Source organism: Typopeltis vanoorti, chromosome 6, assembly GCF_054136105.1.
Source record: "Typopeltis vanoorti isolate ZY-2024b chromosome 6, IOZ_Tvanoo_1.0, whole genome shotgun sequence".
NCBI classification, from domain to species: domain Eukaryota; kingdom Metazoa; phylum Arthropoda; class Arachnida; order Uropygi; family Thelyphonidae; genus Typopeltis; species Typopeltis vanoorti.
The window spans coordinates 35,559,205-35,572,721 of NC_143554.1; the positions used below are offsets into that span (position 1 = coordinate 35,559,205).

Below are 13,517 nucleotides of genomic sequence, written 5' to 3' on the forward strand. Positions count from 1 at the left end.
TCTTTGAAAATACTAGTGGTGGTTGGCAGTAGATGATGTGGTTCACTGTAGTTGGTAGATTGAGTGATGGAGATGGAGAGTTGTGGAGTGGGTGCCCTCCCTCAATGAGTCTTTGGACTCCCTGGAGGTGTAATAATAATAAATGCGTAACCTTACACTTTGCCACATTAAACTGACATTCATTCTCCTCTGTCCATTCTGCCAGTCTATTTAAATCATCCTGCAAAATTTTAACAGCATCTTTAGTGACTATTGCTCTACAAAGTTTGCATTATTGGCAAACAACTGAATAGTTCCTCTCAGATAATTGCCTATATTGTTAATGGATAAATTAAATAGTAGTGGCCCAAGAACAAAGCCCTGCAGCATGCTATGATATACAGTTTGCTGTTACTTGTCTCAAACGCTCATTTACCACCTTCTATGCACTATCACCATTCAGCCCTTGAGTTTCTCATGCCATGGCATCACTCAAAGCCATCTCCTTTGTCATACTTACCAGCCTGCAATTCCACACATCCCCCCCCTGCCCCTTAACTGAAAATTCCACATATTTTGCCACCTCCCATATCAAGACTATATGATCATTCTCAACAGTTGGTGGCAATGTGGTTACAGAGAAATTCTCTGATAGTTACTAGGTCTATCACTCTCAAATCTTAGTAAATTCCATCACATACTGCCTCAAGTAATTATTCTTGATAACTGCATAAATTCCATTTCCTTCCTTCCTTCTATCTTCCTTCATTCAATCTATGTCCCCCATAATAATTACCTCCTCTCCACTCATTGAGCTTATTTGATAGCAGCAATCAACTATATATTTTGTCCTGCTGGTCCCCTATCTCACACCAGATGGCTGCAGATGCACTGTTTTCACTTGGCTGCAGTTGAACTTCTACTCTCTTTGGTTGCAGTTTATCAGCTGTTATCAACAATACCCATCCCCCTTCTTTTCTCTCTGTCTTCCCTGGAAGTACTATATCCGTCCGTTGTATTCTGTCCTACTAAGTATATCATCTTCTGTCAGCCATATCTCTAATGCCACTAAACCTATGGCCAAAGTGAATTAACCAATGCTAAAAACTCCTCTCCCATTTTCCTAATTCTCCTGGCAATAGTATACATAAAGTGCAATAGCCATCCTCTCTCTTTTTCGTAATATTCCTGGCATTAGTGTACATAAAGTGCAATAGACATCCTAGGCCTTAGGTTGCTCACACTTGATCCAAGTGTGAGCAAACAAAGTTTTTGTGTGTGTTGTAACTTCACGACTGGACTACTTGTATATAGAGGCTAATGACTTCACATCACTTGTCTTAGTATCCCATAATGCAAAAGCACATACCTTTACGAACATGTATAATGCTATGCATTATGGAGAGGGGCCACTACCCAGATTGGTTTTGACCTTTATTGAGGTCTCATCAGTGGGAGCCAAACCCAGAAGTGTGATACCAAGGTTGAAATAATGCAGAAGTCATATTTCCATATACAAGTAGTCAAAAGGTATATATATGGAAATATGACCTCTGCAAAATAACTGCTGATAATGTATGTGTGAGTTCAGCTAGTTACACAGACAGAATAGCAGTACAAATGTCAGTGAGCATGATAATGAATCTACTGAAGGGATGGACTATGCTTTGGGTTTAGGCATTTTGAGTGGGTTTGGGAATAGAAAAGGGAAAGTTGCGAAATTATTACTGTGATGGGTAATAAATGAGTAATTATTATGGGTGATGTAAATTATCTGAATATTGATTGGGCGATAGAGAAGACTCATAAGAATGAAGGAGAATTTATTGAGCTGTTGTGAGAAGACAACTTTCTCGAGCAGCATGTGAAAGAAGCAACTTGAGGATATTAGACACCTTCCAATGATTATGCTATAATCATTGGAAGTTGTCTCAGTTAAGTATTTGACTGTTTTACTACCAATTGAGAAGTGGCAAACTATATGAATATTCAAATCAGCACTACATGCTGAACTACGAAGCAGGAAATAATGACAATCTGAAGAGAGAATACTATCATTACTCCCATAGTATCAGTTACTGAATGGGAAGGATATCAGCAATGCATGGAAACTAGAATGGGAGTTGAAATGTATGTGCTTCCTTAATAAACAAGAGATCCATAAGAAGATGACCAAAGGAATATCATGAGAATAAGAGCGAGAGAAATTATAAAATATATAAAGTGCAGGCCAGATAAGTTTTAAGTATTGTACAGAAAACTAAGTTGGAAATGATAATAAATTAGCTATGCAGGCTAAAGGCAATCCAAAAGAATTTTATCATTATGTAAGTAAAGAAAGAATGAATGTGGAAGAATATCTGGATGCAGATATTCTTCCACATCAGACCTTTAGTTTAATACATCAGACCTATCAGTCTGGTGTATGTAACATAGTGCTATGACTACATTCAATGAAGAGATAGAAGTGCATGAGAAGGAGGTTCTAGAGCAGTTGCATAACCTGGATAAGAATTTGACTATAGGGACAGATGGAATATCAGCACAAATGCTAAAGAAATGTTAAGCTGAACTAGCTAGGCCCTTGACAGTTTTGTATAATGAGCCTTAGCTCAGGAAAGATCCCACAGGAAAGGAAAGAATGTATGATAATTCCATTGTGCAAGAGTGGTGAAAAGACTGATGTTTCTGTTGGCCCATCACTATCTCTGGAGCAATTGTAAACATTTTAGAGAAGTTGGTAAGAACTCATGCAGAATGCATTGACAAACAAGATATACTTTGCAAGAAACAATCATGGGTTCACAAGGGTTGTTTGAAAAGCTTGTTAAAAAAAAATGTTAAAAAAAGTTAAACACATTTTTTTGGAAAAAATCACCTTTATTTCTCAACATAGTCTACACATTTGGTCCAGTGAGTTTCCAATTTTTTTATCCCATCTAAAAAGTAGGATTTGTCAAATTGTGCAAAATAGTCATCGACAGCCTTGATGACATCCTCTTTCAAAGAAATTTTTTCTCACCAGGCCAAATTTTAAAGTTTGGGAACAAGAAGTAGTCACACGCAGCCAAGTCCAGAGAATATGGTGGATGTGGAACCAATTTGAACCCCAATTCATGCAATTTTGCCATTGTGATAGCCGATGTGTGTGGGACAGTGCATTCTCTTGATGAAAGAGCACTTTGTTGTGTACCAATCTAGGCCTTTTTTTCTTCAGTTCTTCTTTTAAATGGTCCAACAATGATGCATAATAAACTCCTGTTATTGCCTTACCTTTTTTCAAATAGTCTATCATGATAATTCCTTGGGAATCCCAAAAAAACAGTGGGCATAACCTTCCCAGCTGACAAAACAGTCTTCGCTTTTTTTGGTGCTCTTTCACCAGACATTGTCCACTGTTTTGACTGCTGCTTGGGCTCAGGTGTGTAGTGGTGGTGGATCCAAGTTTCATCTACAGTCATGAATCGACGCAGAAAATCCTGTGAATTGTGATTAAACACCAAAAAACACTGTGTTGAAATGTCTTTTCGCATGCATTTTTGATCGACAGTCAACAATCGCGGCACCCATTGCACACACAGCTTTTTCATGTGCAATTTTTCATGCAGGATATTATACATCCATTCAGTTGAGATGCCTACAATCTCAGCAATCTCACACACTTTCACTCGTGCAGTCTTCCATAAAGATGCCATGGATTTTGTCAATCATTTCCTTCATAGTGACCTCAGTCAGGTGTCCAGAGGGTGCTTCATCTTCGATGGACTTATGACCATGTTTAAACTCATATATCCAAATATAGTCTTTAATGCTGATGCAGAGTCCCCATGAACTGCATTTAACTCCGCTTTGATCTTTGTGGCCGTCCACTTCTTGAAATAAAAGTGTTTTATCACTGCATGAAACTCGATTTTCTCCATTTTTATGAAAAATGCGAATACGGTCATTTTAAATGTTTGCCAAACGAGAACTACACATTGCACCTGGCTAAAATTTTGCCAAGAGGCATGAAAAAGATGATACGTGCTGACACTGGTATGAATGAACGAATTGTATTCGTTTAAATTTTCAAACAACCCTCGTACTAAAGGGAGGTCATGTCTGGCAATTTGTTTGTATTTTATAATAATGTTTATAATAACTAAAAAGGGAATGGATCCACTGTAATATTATTATGCATAGCATTATCACTGTTACATAAACTGCAAAATATGGGATTGGAATATAAGCTATTAGCTTGGATTAAATGGGTGGCTGACAGACAGGTATCAGAAAGTTGTAGGGGGGGGGGAGAGGAGATGTGAATCTTCCAGATTTAAGGTGACCAGTGGTGTGCCAAATTATCAGTCCTTGGACCATTGTTGCTTAATCTATATATTTATGATATTAGAAAGGACCTGTTCAGTTGTTTATTGATGATGCAAAAATAGGCAGAGCAGTCAGAGATGCTACTTGGTATACAGCATTTACAGAGCAATTTGAATAGGCTGGAAGTGTTTGCAAAAGATAATAGCTATCAATTCATTGTTAGTGAGTGTAAAGTTATGCAGTTTGGCATGATGAGATATCCAGTGCTATTTTATATTGGTGGGATTATGCTTGGAGTAAACTGACAAGAGTAGAGATCTAGGAGTTATGGTGGATGGAAAGTTGAGGTTCAAGGATCACATAGCAAAAATTGCAAATACAACTCAGAGGATAATTGCAGTGTTGTGAAAGGAACATTGACATTTTGTCTCTTTACAAGGCTTGATATGATAGAAGTCTATAAACTTTTGAGTGGACGTTATAGGATATTGATTGATAACATTTTTCATTATATAGGAGGGAAGAGAACAAGGGACATCTGTTAAGTTTGAGTGCGGTTAAGAAAGGGGGTGAGAGCTAGATTTTTCTCTCACAAAACTGTGAATGAATGGAACAGTTTACCTGTTGAAGTGGTGAGCACACTTGAATGAGTTTAAGAGAAAGTATGACAGCTGGTTTGGGTGATGTATACCATCGAATCCTTGACTCCTTGGAGGCCTGATAATAATAATAATGTATATGCACACTACCATGATAGACATAATATGTAGTGATCTCATGTCTCTGTGTCTAAACCATAACTCCATATATGTTCTGTATTGTTCAACAAATCCAAAGTGTAACTAAATGGTAATTATGGCATTAAATTATAAATAGCTAATAAATCAAACAGCTTATCAGTTATAAGCTCTTTGTTTCATTAGCTCATATGCTTTATTTCATAGAAAATCAATCTGAAGTACTAATGAAAGTAGGACCAATTAAGTTATTGGAGTACATTAAAATTTTTACTTGCCAATTCTAACACTTGTAGTAGTTGATCAATTTTCACTTTATAAGTAGATGAAAATATTTGAGTAAGTTTTCTAAATTCATGCCCAAACTTTGAAAATGTTAAAATAATTAATATGCTTTTAAATAAAAATAAATTCAGAGTACCTTGTAATAAAAAAAAAAAAATTAAATTAAAAAAAAAAATAAAAAAAAAACAGAGTCCAACAATGCAAATCATTATTATTATTATTATTGAGCCCCCATAGCTCAGTCGGTATAGACAAAGTCCTTTGGTTGGAAAGATCTGGTTCGATTCCCGTCCAGGATATGAGAAACCTTTATCTGGTGTCTTTCAACTAAAGCTGAGTTAGCCGGTCTCATACGGAGGTAGAGGATTTTTTCTCCTGGAAACTCGGATTTTTTGTCCCTCAGAACAGGGCAGACTATGAACACACGCTGCTACAGTAAAAAAATACACCCCCACCCTTCAGCAGCATGCATGGCAACAGGCTGGGTTGGGGGGGGGGGGTCTGTACTAACAAAATTGCAACAGTGTAACATGCGGACCCTGCATTGGAAGCTGGATAAACATGTAGAGGAAGAAGATTATTATGCATATCCTTTCTGTTGTGTCGAGAGTTTACAGAGGGTGATAAGCCAGTGGTTCCCAAACTGTCACCCTGTGGCACTGTGAAATATTCCAATATTTTCACCTAAATAACTGCACACTGCAACTGTTAGGGCTATGCTCTAACTTTGGGTGCCATGAAATACACTAAGGATGCTGTGAACTGAAAAAGTTGGGAACAACTGGTTTAAGCAATAAAAAGCAAGGTTCTAATTGTGGTTTCTAAGTCTCAGCTATTCTGATCACTTGCCTAAGTATCCCAGAGCTTATGCCACTTTACCACAAGTTGCCTCAGACCTGAAAATACTTCAGGTACAAACTTAGCTTACTTGTTTGTTTGCTTACTTGGGAAAAAGGATTAAAACCAAGTTTTAATCCTTATATAATTTCCTGGTATCTTTAACGTAAGCTTTCACATGCAATTTTCTGCATCTGTTGATATAGCCAAAGCATGTTTATCAAAATTAGTCCAAACGCTTACATTCCTAAGTCTACAGTATTTTGAATATCAAATGATGAACATTTTTTTCAAATATATGCAACCTAATCCTAAATAAAAAGTGAGATTAAAACAGTGATCTGATTCTGTCAATTTTTCAGTTTTTGATATTTCTTCTTGTTTTTTATGTTCATAGATGTCCAAAATTAAATTTGGACATTTTTATATTTAATACACAATTCTACTCTGAAATTGATTTGCATATAAGAGAACTGTTGGTAATTGTTGAAATGCGATTCCATACAATCTCTTAATTTTCTTGTTTTACAAAAGTTTAAAATTGACTGATCATCCTTAATTCTTTTGAGCTACTTGAAGGTTCCAAATTTTCTTCAGGGCTTTTTTTTAAAATGTGATTTGCCCCATCACCACACTAATATTCAGTTCTTATATGAAATCTGTTTTGGACAATAACTGCACTGGTTTGCCTCATCATTTTTATATTTTTTATTCAAAACTTTGGATTGATTTATTATCTTGAAGCTAAAATTAAAAAAATTAAAATTACAGAAGTATAGAGAAGAAAGGCTTCAGTTTGGCATATGCAAGATGTAAAAATAGAATGTATTGTGAATCATCCATATTTTTTGCCAAATATAAAATTAAACGTAAAAAAGGTGTGAAAATTTGTCAAGGGCTTCAGAGTTCCCTTAGTTTGCACTATATTTAAAACACAAGTTCTGCCCAGGAGCCCATGTATTTACCTTTTGTTGGTGTTTGAATTAGGTTTCACTGGTCTGACAACTGTTTCAACCTGTTGGTTCTCATCAGAGATCAGGCAGAAACCCTTTCAATACAGTAGCAATCCTATGACAGAAAGTTAAGTTGAAGCCTTTTTACTCATGCTTCAATAACTGTTTATATACCTACCTAGAGTTCACTTATGATGAATTCAATTTTCCGACATGGTATTGACTTCTGCATAGACTGATGAGAAGCAACAGTTCAAAACAGTTGATAAGAGAGCAAAACCTAATTTAAGCACTGATAAAATGCAAATATATGTGCTCCTGGGTAGACCTTGTTTGTTTCGAGTAGTGTAAACCAAGGCAAATCTGATGCAAATTAAGTTTCTTTTTACATTTGGTAATAAAATATGAAAATTTTATGTTACTTCACCTTACATAGTGGCATAAAGGTCTGTTGACTACTGGTAGTGATTTTTTTATTTAATTTATTTATTTTTAATATTTAACTAACAAACCACAAGTTAAGAGGAGTAATGTTGTGAATGAACTGACTTGGAGCAGCAAACAAAAATGTTATGGTTGTTTCATTGCATTTGACAAATTAGTCATATAATGCTATTATTGTATTATATTTAAAGGAAACACAAAAAGGCAACATGTAAACTGGAGAAAAAGATATCTTTGATGTACGGAGTAATTACTTCGAAAAATTGTTAAATGAAACAATCAGTGACGGCACCAGTGGTGCACGAGAGAGGGGGACAATGGGCCCTGGTATTCCCCCCCCCAAAAAAAAAAAAAGAAAAAGAAAAAAAACACTAGAAAATATTCCAAACATCTTTTCCTAATTAAAATTCTTTTTTTTTTATTTATGCTGTGCGTGTCTTCTATTTTTATACTAATGAATTAGCGATCATTGCAGATGCTCAGTCATAGGTCATAGGCAATGCATAGTATGTAACCTCAAATTGTCTATTCAACCGCCCCCTCCCCCAAGATTAAATCCAGAGTGCCCCACTGGACAGCACAGTGGTAAAAAACACTAACCAGGCATGCAAGCAGGAATGCATATCCATACTTGAAGTAGAAAAAGCCATCAAAAGTCTGAAATGTGGAAAGGCAGCAGGAGTAGATGATATTTGACCAGAAATACTCAAGTATGGAGGTATAAAAGTCTTACAGGGTCTGCACTGCATATTTCAGAAGGCCTGGACAGAGGGACGAATTCCAGATGATTGGAGTAGATCTCTCGTAATACCCATATATAAAAAGGGAAATAAAACTGAATGTAAGAATTACAATTGCATTTCTCTACTGAGTGTTCCTGGTAAGATTTATGCCAGTGTACTTGAGAAATGGTTGAGATGGATTGTGGAAGGGAAGCTTGGTGAAGAACAATCTGGATTCAGGCCAAATAGGGGCTGTCAGGATCAGAGTTTCACTTTATGACAAATAGTTGAGAAATCATGGGAATATAACAAAGATCTGTATTTAAGTTTTGTAGATCTGGAAAAAGCATATGACAAGGTGGCAAGAGAGAAGCTATTCAAAATGCACTTGTATGGTCAATGCATTATATCAAGCAGTACTTAGTCTTTATTTGAGTTGTAAGTCAGCAGTTAGAATTGAAGGAAGTACAGGAAGATTGTTTAATGTTAAATCTGGTCTCAGACAAGGATGTACATTATCTTCTATGTTATTCATTATCTACACCCTCTGTCTAAAAAGAAACCGAACTTTTGATAGAAAAAAAAAAAACCAGAGGCCAATTATAATTATTCAAATCATTTATTTCAATCAATATACTCTCCCTCAGCTTCGATACAGCATTTAGCACAGTCAATTAATTTGTTCAATGAGTTTTTTTATATTGGTCTTTGGGATACTGTTGAGGGTTGGGGTTACTGCCGTGTGAATGTTTTCAGTGGTGTCGTATTGCTTTCCTTCCATCAGCAAATGAAGTCGGGGGAAGGGAAAGAAGTCACAGGGTGCTAAATCAGGTGAATATAGCGAGTGATCCAACTCACAAACTTGGTTTTTGCTCAAAAGCTGTCTCACAATGTTCAAACGATGAGATGGTGCATTATTGTGCAAAAGCGGCCAGCTGCCTGCATCATGATATTCATGCTGTATGCAACGAATTCTCACTATCAATCGCTTCAAAACTTCAAGATAAAACTCGCCATTGACTGTTTGGCCAGGTGGATCTTCTGGTGGTCTCCACTCAACACTTTGGGGTTTTGTGTCAGGCTCATATTCAAAACACCACGTTTCGTCAATGGTAACGATCGTATCAAGAAAGTTTGAATCCTTACGAGCAGTTTTAATTTGATACGTTTTTTGTTGTCAGCCAACTTGTGGGGAACAAATTGCGAATTCAATTTATGAAGGCCCAAAATGTTGTGCACAGTTGATTTTGGAATCCCCAATTCATCTTCAATCAATCTCATGGACAATTTTGGGTTTTCTTTGATGAAATCATGCTCTTTTTGGATGTTAACTTCGCTCAGTGCAGTTTCTGGATGGCCCGGATTTTCATCATCCTCAAGCATCTCACGATCACTTTGAAATCGCTTAAACCACTCGTAAACTTGAGTATGGGATAAGCATTCATCACCGTATGCTTTTTGAAGCATTTGATGCATTTTGGTAAAACTTTTACCAAGTTTAACACAAAAGTCAATCGCGCAGCTCTCTGTTTAAAACTCATTTTCCGACCGTTCTTCAAAACACACTTTCATTCTTAGCACTATAACTCGGCTTCTAATGAAACAAATGTCATAAACAGTTGACACAACACTAATGAAGGTTGCTGCTTTCGACAACAAAAAGATACATCAGGTGGTGCCACTAGTTTCTTCTATTTTTGAAAAGTTCGGTTTCTTTTTGGACAGAGGATGTATATGGATCACATTATGAAGGAAAGTGGTATTAAACCTGATATCAAAATTGGAGATGTTAACGTCAGCTCTTTGCTTTATGCGGATGATGTTATACTTCTAAATAAATCTGCTACAAGTTTGCAAGATTCCCTGATTAAATTGAATAACTGTTGTAATAGATATGGTATAAATGTCATCAATAACAAAACAAAGACAATGAAAATAGGCAGAAGCATTGAAAATATCAACTGCATTGTGAATGGAGAACCTATAGAACAAGTAAAACATTTCAGCTACTTAGGCACGACTTTTAGTGAAGATGGTAAATTAAATATGGCAATAGACAACAGGATCAACAACACTGGTATGGTAGGAAATCAACTGAATAAATTTATATGGAATAAGAGAGAAATTAGTCAACACACTAAATTAGGTGTATACAAGACAGTGTTCAAACCAATTTTAACTTATGGATCTGAGCTGGGTTAAAAGAAAAACACTTGACCAAAGACTAGAGACCGCAAGATATGAGAGTTCTGAGAAGGATTAGGGACATGAACAGATGGTATCAATGGCAATATTATATTAAAAACGATGATAGGAAAGAACTTGACATTGTTATCATCAGGGAATGTGTTAGCAAAGCTAATCTCAGGTGATATGGTCGCTTAAACAGAATAGGAGAGGAAAGATTAGCAAAACAAGTGTTCTCTGCCAGGTTGGCAGGAATAAGACCCAGAGGAAGTCTAAGATATAGGTGGATACTGTAAAAAGTGCCTTAGAAGATAGATATATAAGATCTGACAATGTGGGAGTCTTGACAGGTAACAGATTGATTTGGAGGAAAATTGTAGATAGGAAGTTAGTAACGTAAATTTTTCATGTAGTACTATCATATCCTGTTACATGTCAGGTACTATCATATCCTGTTACATGTCAGGTACTATCATATCCTGTTACATGTCAGGTACTATCATATCCTGTTACATGTAGTACTATCATATCCTGTTACATCAAATTCCTGACATGTACCCTCAAGGGTACATGTCAGGAATTTGATGATGATGATGACAAATCAATGTATAAAATAACATATATATTCCAATCATTAAATAATTTCACTAATTCATAATTAAATTTTAATCATGTGTAATCTGTATGATACAATACTCATTTTACTAAAATTAAAATTTTTAATAAGATTAGACTTTTCTAGGTTTGTAAATTTAAATTTATGAAAGGTTTCAAATCCAAAGTTGATTTTCTCAGAATTCGAGATGGAAGATTAGGAAATTTCCTAAGAATTTCATTGCCAGGAATATCTGAGACAGGAATCCTAGTTCCAATGAAGCCCTGTACTAATTTTCTACTCCTTTCTTTGTGGGTTTTAGTCTGTGAGTCATATCTTCTTCTAGGCACTTTAATTACAACTTCATTGTTAAAGACAAGGCTATTCACACTTTTCAGCTTTAGTTTTCATCATTTTATTAATAAATTGATCCTTTACTTTTTAGTTATTTTATTTACTGATCTGAAGTCTGAAATTAAATTAAATTTTTAAAACTTTTAAGTTCCAGCTTTACCTGGGATGTTGTTTATTTCCACTAAATAGGTTATAGCTTTACTTTGCATTATCAATAAATTTGTGTCAAAATGTTTCTCTGATATTGAATACACAGTCTATGCAATAAGCCCCAGTGGCAGGCTAGGCGACAGGTCGGTTTGGAGTGGTACTAACAAGAAGTTGCATCTAAGTAACTCACGGACCTTGCATAGGAAACGGGAATAATGCATAGTGAAAGAAGAAGAAGAAGTCTACGTGATAAGTCACAGAATACCACAATAGGAATATTTTTCCTTCCATTTTTTTGCCCTTAATTTCTTTCATTCTATTTTAGATTTTAATCTTCAGATTACCTTGCCAGAATAGTGGCAAGGTAATCTTGCTTATCTTACCACCATGTAATTATTAAATAAAAATCCAATAAATTAATGAGTTCTTGAACTGTCTTTTGTTAAAGTGCGTCATTAAATGAACCATAGATAATGATTCATGACAGAATGTTGAGTAACACATACCAAAGGAATATGGAAATATAATTTCTTACAGTTTTTATTTATTTATTTTTTAATAGGTTACAAAATGAAGAAACGAGTGGGTGATATTGAAGAATTTGCTTTTGCTACATTAACAGAGGGTCACCAACTTCACATCACTTTAGCAGTGTCTGGATGGCTTTCAGATGACAGTCCAGGTAAAGCAGATTTAGTCATTGGTACATAATACCTCTTGGTTATAAAGGAAGAGTAATCTTTTACTACTTTCCATTTGTTATTCATTTGCTTATCTTACCACCATTGTAGCCTGGAATCACTTTATTATAGTTTTGACTTATTCATTTTGTTTTGTTGGATCTTATTTTTGTTTCAAAATTTCTTTTTTTGCAACTGATAAAAACAACTTGCAATGCTAATTTTAAATGCAAAGCGTTTCCTGGCTTATGTCTTTGTTTTATTTATTTATTTTTAATGATGTTATTATGTTTACTTATTAGTTGTAGAGAAAATGATGTTAAAATTATTATTACAGTAGACCTTCAGGGAGTCAGGGGCTCATTGAGGGAAGCCATATATTACCTGCACCAGCTGTCTTACCTGTTCTTCAATTGATTCATACTACCTGCACTCATCACCTTCAGTGGTAATCTATTCTGGTCATGCTCCACTCTAAGAGAAAAATCTAGCTCTCTCTCACCACTTCTTTATAGCATTTGTTTTCAACTTCCAAGAATGCCTTCTCATCCTTTCTCTGCACTTCACACAATGAAAAATGCTATCTACTGATATCCTGTATAACCCTTTCATAAGACCAGAGGTACAAGAATCTATAGCACATCAGTGCTCTGCATATGTGTGTGGTGCAGATATGTGTTTAGAAATAAGAAACCTATTAACATTCTTTTTAAAGAGCTGTAGGTTGAAATTGTTTAGAAACATACCATGGGGAAGGCTGTTCTAGAGGGTAGAGGTAGATGGAATAAATGAGGAAGAGGAGAAGCAGGTGCAATGAATTTACAATTGTACTGCAAAAGGATGTTGGACAACTGCTTCTCTTGTTTTAACATGCCTAACAGCAAGTGGAAGAATGATGTTTGCTAGTTGCTAGTGTAGAAGAGAGACAGAGTTGAAACATTGCATCTCTGAGATAGAAGTCGAAGTAAGCCTGTGAGCAAAGGGTCATCTATGAGCTGAATTCCTCTCCTCTGGATAGCATCGGTAATTTTTAAGGAAGTTTTAGGCACACTGTGCATTCAGTATTCTAAGGATGGGCAGATTTGGGATTTATATAGGTTTACTTCATATAGGGTTAGTAGTTGGGTGCATGTAAAATAGTTTCTTGAATGGAAAAAGAATGCTTAGTTTTTTAGAAGCTGAGGAAACATTAATGTGATGTGTTTGTGTGAAGCGAGGTTGGAAGTAAATGTCAGTCCAAGGAGAGAGAGAGAGAGTTCATCCTGTTTGGTGATGTGGGTGTATTA

General features: G+C 35.7%; 1 protein-coding gene across 1 annotated transcript in view; it reads left to right on the forward strand.

Moving 5' to 3' along the window:
- The window catches only part of LOC150105381 (transmembrane and coiled-coil domain-containing protein 4-like), a 298,911-nt gene that overhangs the window by 156,502 nt on the left and 128,892 nt on the right, over positions 1-13,517 (forward strand). The window contains exon 8 of the mRNA XM_090393942.1: positions 12,114-12,233. Within this exon, the coding sequence (XP_090250068.1) occupies positions 12,114-12,233 (120 nt within the window). The remainder of the gene's footprint in view (positions 1-12,113; positions 12,234-13,517) is intronic.